Source organism: Puntigrus tetrazona, chromosome 8 (genome assembly GCF_018831695.1).
Source record: "Puntigrus tetrazona isolate hp1 chromosome 8, ASM1883169v1, whole genome shotgun sequence".
Taxonomy (NCBI): Eukaryota; Metazoa; Chordata; class Actinopteri; order Cypriniformes; family Cyprinidae; genus Puntigrus; species Puntigrus tetrazona.
In genome coordinates this window covers 5,954,187-5,957,924 of record NC_056706.1, presented here as the reverse complement: position 1 = coordinate 5,957,924, position 3,738 = coordinate 5,954,187, and the positions used below count along the sequence as shown (strand labels likewise).

Sequence of the window (3,738 nt, the reverse complement as noted above, 5' to 3'; positions counted from 1 at the left end):
AATAATTCGGTTGTCACTTTTTGGTGAAATATTTTTATCGAATTTCTTGAAATTAAAAACAATGTTTAATTTGTTTTAAATTAAGGATATTTCTGTATCGATATATATTTTTTCATTCATTAATGTAACCATACTTAAAGTTTTAATTTTTTTTTTAAAAGTTTTAATATTTCGTTGGATACTTAATGGTAAGTAAATAAACAAATAAATAAGAATAATAATTAAACTAAAAAAAAGGTCATATTTTTGTCAAAATGCTTTTAATGAAGTTTAATTAAGATAATGAATTAATTAAACTTTTAACAAAGCCCTTGCGGTGATAATTAGCAGCACGTGTATAGTGTAATCAGTCCTAAACCAAAACCTTCTAAAATGCATGTTGTTAAATACATTAATGTACGCCCATATTGTCTTGGAAGACCTGTGTGTTTGTTCTTCTTTTTTCATTGAATTGTATTTTTTTCTTTGGCTGAGCATACAGGTGGTAGACACTTGTAGCAGGACTAAATGAAGCCACGGCGATCGTCACGCTAATCTAGAACCACACGCATGGTAGCCACGAGGTCTGATTTTTGATTTCGGCTGGAGTAGACGCTCGCTCTCACCCTCTCACAGCTGCGTTCCTTCACATCTTCTATCTTTATCAAGCAGACTCTCACACGCTGAGGGAAAGTGAAAGCCATCTCTCCCGGATCAAACCGCACGGCTCCTCGCTGTTGAATTCCCATTACTCATCACCACCGGGGCTTGATGGAAACCGGTTGACTTGATTGAAGTTTAATAATCTGCCGTCGAAAGGGTTTTTAGCAGGATAATGAGGCCTTTGCTCTTCCACCTGTTTCTTTTTCCATTCATTTTTGTGTTTAGCATTTTAAAGTACGTTTTAAAAGCTTTCCTGGGTAACAGCCTAGTTTGTTTGTTTTTATGAAATGGTACCAAATAGCTATCAGGGTAACACTTTGTTCGGTTATAATTATATACAACAAGACATATTAAAATGCAGATTGTACACTTCATTATCTCTTTATAATGCATTATGCATAAAGGCTTTAAGTAAAGTATTACCATTTGTCCTTTGTCTATTAATTATTAAATATTTGTTGCCAATAGTGTATTCATTATTACCAGTTCGCCACTGAAAACTTGAATAAAGTGGATGACTTTCAGAAGCTAGCATCATTATCGTAATTGTGCCATCATTTATGAGAGGAACAGGCTTTCTCAGATTCATCTTTGATGCTTGATGACTAAATTTGCATTAGTATGACTGGTTATAATATACAGTTCATAGCTGATAGTTTGTGTCTCATAGTTGCCACGATCAATACAGCCTACACAGAGCAACTTTTTTTTTTTCATAGATAATAATATAGGCAAGCTTAATGATTTATCGACCGCTGTTCTAGTAAAGTTNTTCTATTTACAGTAGTGTGCATTCTGTAGTGCCGCATGCTAAAGTTAATCTAACGTGTTTTAAATGGATTGTGCGTGATTTGGGCTGTCAAGAATATTTGTGCAATGTATTACAATTGCACGACGCATTTTGTATCGCAGTGTGTTTATCGCACAACTAATATGTACTATAGTCGAACTGCGAAAAAGCTGAAATTTTGTTAAAGCGATTGAATTTTTTCTCTAAATGTGAGCATACTGTACAATCTTACACTTTGTAGAAAGCTTACGTCCACATAATTTCCCAGTCCGCACAACATGCCAGATGGTTGAAATTTGGGAAATTGGGTGAAACGATGCTTNGTGTGTGTGTGTGTGTGTGTGTGTGTGTGGTGGGAAATTGAGTTCTGACTGAAGACTTTGCTCAGGCGATGTCTTGGAGGGGGATCAGTGTGTGATAGCGAGATCAGAGCGAAGCACTTAACATAATCTCTTTCTAAATCTATGTACCTATCCTGACACTGATTGAGTGAAGCAGTCGGCCAGGCTTCACTTTTCCCCAGCGAGTGAATTCTGAAGGGGCGGTGTGGAACCGCACTTTATACTGAGGGCGCAATGAGGTAGAGATTCGATGACTTTATGAATGAGCTGTTAGGGCGTCTATGACATGCAGCTGTTACGTTACGAGAGGAAGATCAGTCACTGAATGGACGCGTCGGCATGGTGATTGTTTATGTGGCATCTGCCTATTTGATTACATGCTGTGAGAGACTCGCAGTCTGCATCCACACTTGGACGGCACGCTGGGATCCGTGCATGTGGGTTTATTCTCGGCTATTATGAAGCCGTCTTAAAAATAGATTGAAAATGTCTGCGTGTTTGTATATAACGGTGCAGAAACTTCTACCTATGGATCTTTTGGTTAATGAACGGATTTCTCCCTGTCCCTTTTGTCCCACAGACTCTCCACCTGAGAAAACAGGGCGGAGACGTAGCATGCCAGGCTCCGCCCCTGACAAACCCCCGCCCGCAATGGAGCCCACTGCCGCCGCTGCTACACCCTTCAGAGTCACAGTAAGTATCACGTGCGTGTTCGTCTTGTGTAAGAGAGTCTGATCAAACACAGTCTGGAATCCAGATGTTCTTCAGATCTTTAGTATTAAACGTTAGCTTTCAAGTCGTTTCATCAAACGCTAATTTCCTATTGAGGCTATAAATGTAATTTTTTTTTTTTTAATTAAAAAGCAAAAACCTGTGCACATCCAACCAACGTAATGTTCAGCCTAATAACCCGAGCAGCTGAAACTCGAGATGGCGATTCAGCCCAAAACCACAAACCAAGACTAATATTTTAAGTATTAAGTTGACGTCTGGATCAAGGCTGTATTTATAGGCTAGATTATACATCAGGATATTACACACAAATGAATCCCGAACAAGCTCCGTTCGTGGAGAATGTTTTATTGATGGGCATCAGGGAAGGTTTAACAACGTTCGAACGCTCGCCGTAATTGGTATGAAGTTGTAATGACATGTTTATGAGCGTGAGTTCTATTAGCGAGGGATGAAAAAACTCGTGATTGAAAAGCGGTCTGTTAGCAATCGTCGAGGCTCGCATTATGTGCCGGTTTGCGGAAGTGAATCATTAGCAATCAACAGCAGGTGGTATTCAGTAGTTTCACCTTCTGTATGAAACGCGGTCCGCGTGGGCTTCCTCGTGCGTTTTTGCCGCTTGGCGTTTGCTCGGTGCAGGTGTAATTACATTTAAATGAGATCTCTGCGGTGGCTCGAGGGCCACTTGACCTCTGAGCTTTTGCAGATTTCGGTCCAATTAATTTCCCAGCCTAGCGGATGGTTTGCAGACGCGTCCTACGAAGTTAAAACGCGGTCTGAGAACACTTAAGTTCAATCACAAATCTGTTTAACGCTTGTAGGTGTCTGAATAGCTTCCAGGCACAGAACAGAAGCGTTAGATGTCGTTTTGGATGCCACATAGCCCGATCGTTAGGACGGTCTGCAGTACTCGGGCAATTAGGAAAGTAATGATAATCTTTCTGCACCCCCCGCTGGTAGGCAGTGGTACTGCACCCTTCGGAATCAGTTTTTTTCTCCTCTCGCACTCTTTATGTGCTTCCTTTTATCGTCCTTTCTGAACTCTTATTCACTGAGCATGAATAACACCATCAATACCGGGTCTGGTTTTGACCACGAGGGATTAACAGACGTATTGAAAGACCTTGAAGGTGCTTATATAAAAAAAAGTGATATAATTACTGTACATATCAAGAGAGATGAACAGCTATGTTTGTGAATACAGTATAAAACCCACTCCGCGAAGTGCTGAGT

At 40.0% G+C, this 3,738-nt stretch overlaps 1 protein-coding gene across 1 annotated transcript in view; it reads left to right on the top strand.

Moving 5' to 3' along the window:
- The window catches only part of LOC122350596 (disabled homolog 2-interacting protein-like), a 41,121-nt gene that overhangs the window by 3,182 nt on the left and 34,201 nt on the right, over nucleotides 1-3,738 (top strand). The window contains exon 2 of the mRNA XM_043247223.1: nucleotides 2,354-2,466. Coding sequence (XP_043103158.1) covers nucleotides 2,354-2,466 — 113 coding nt within the window. The remainder of the gene's footprint in view (nucleotides 1-2,353; nucleotides 2,467-3,738) is intronic.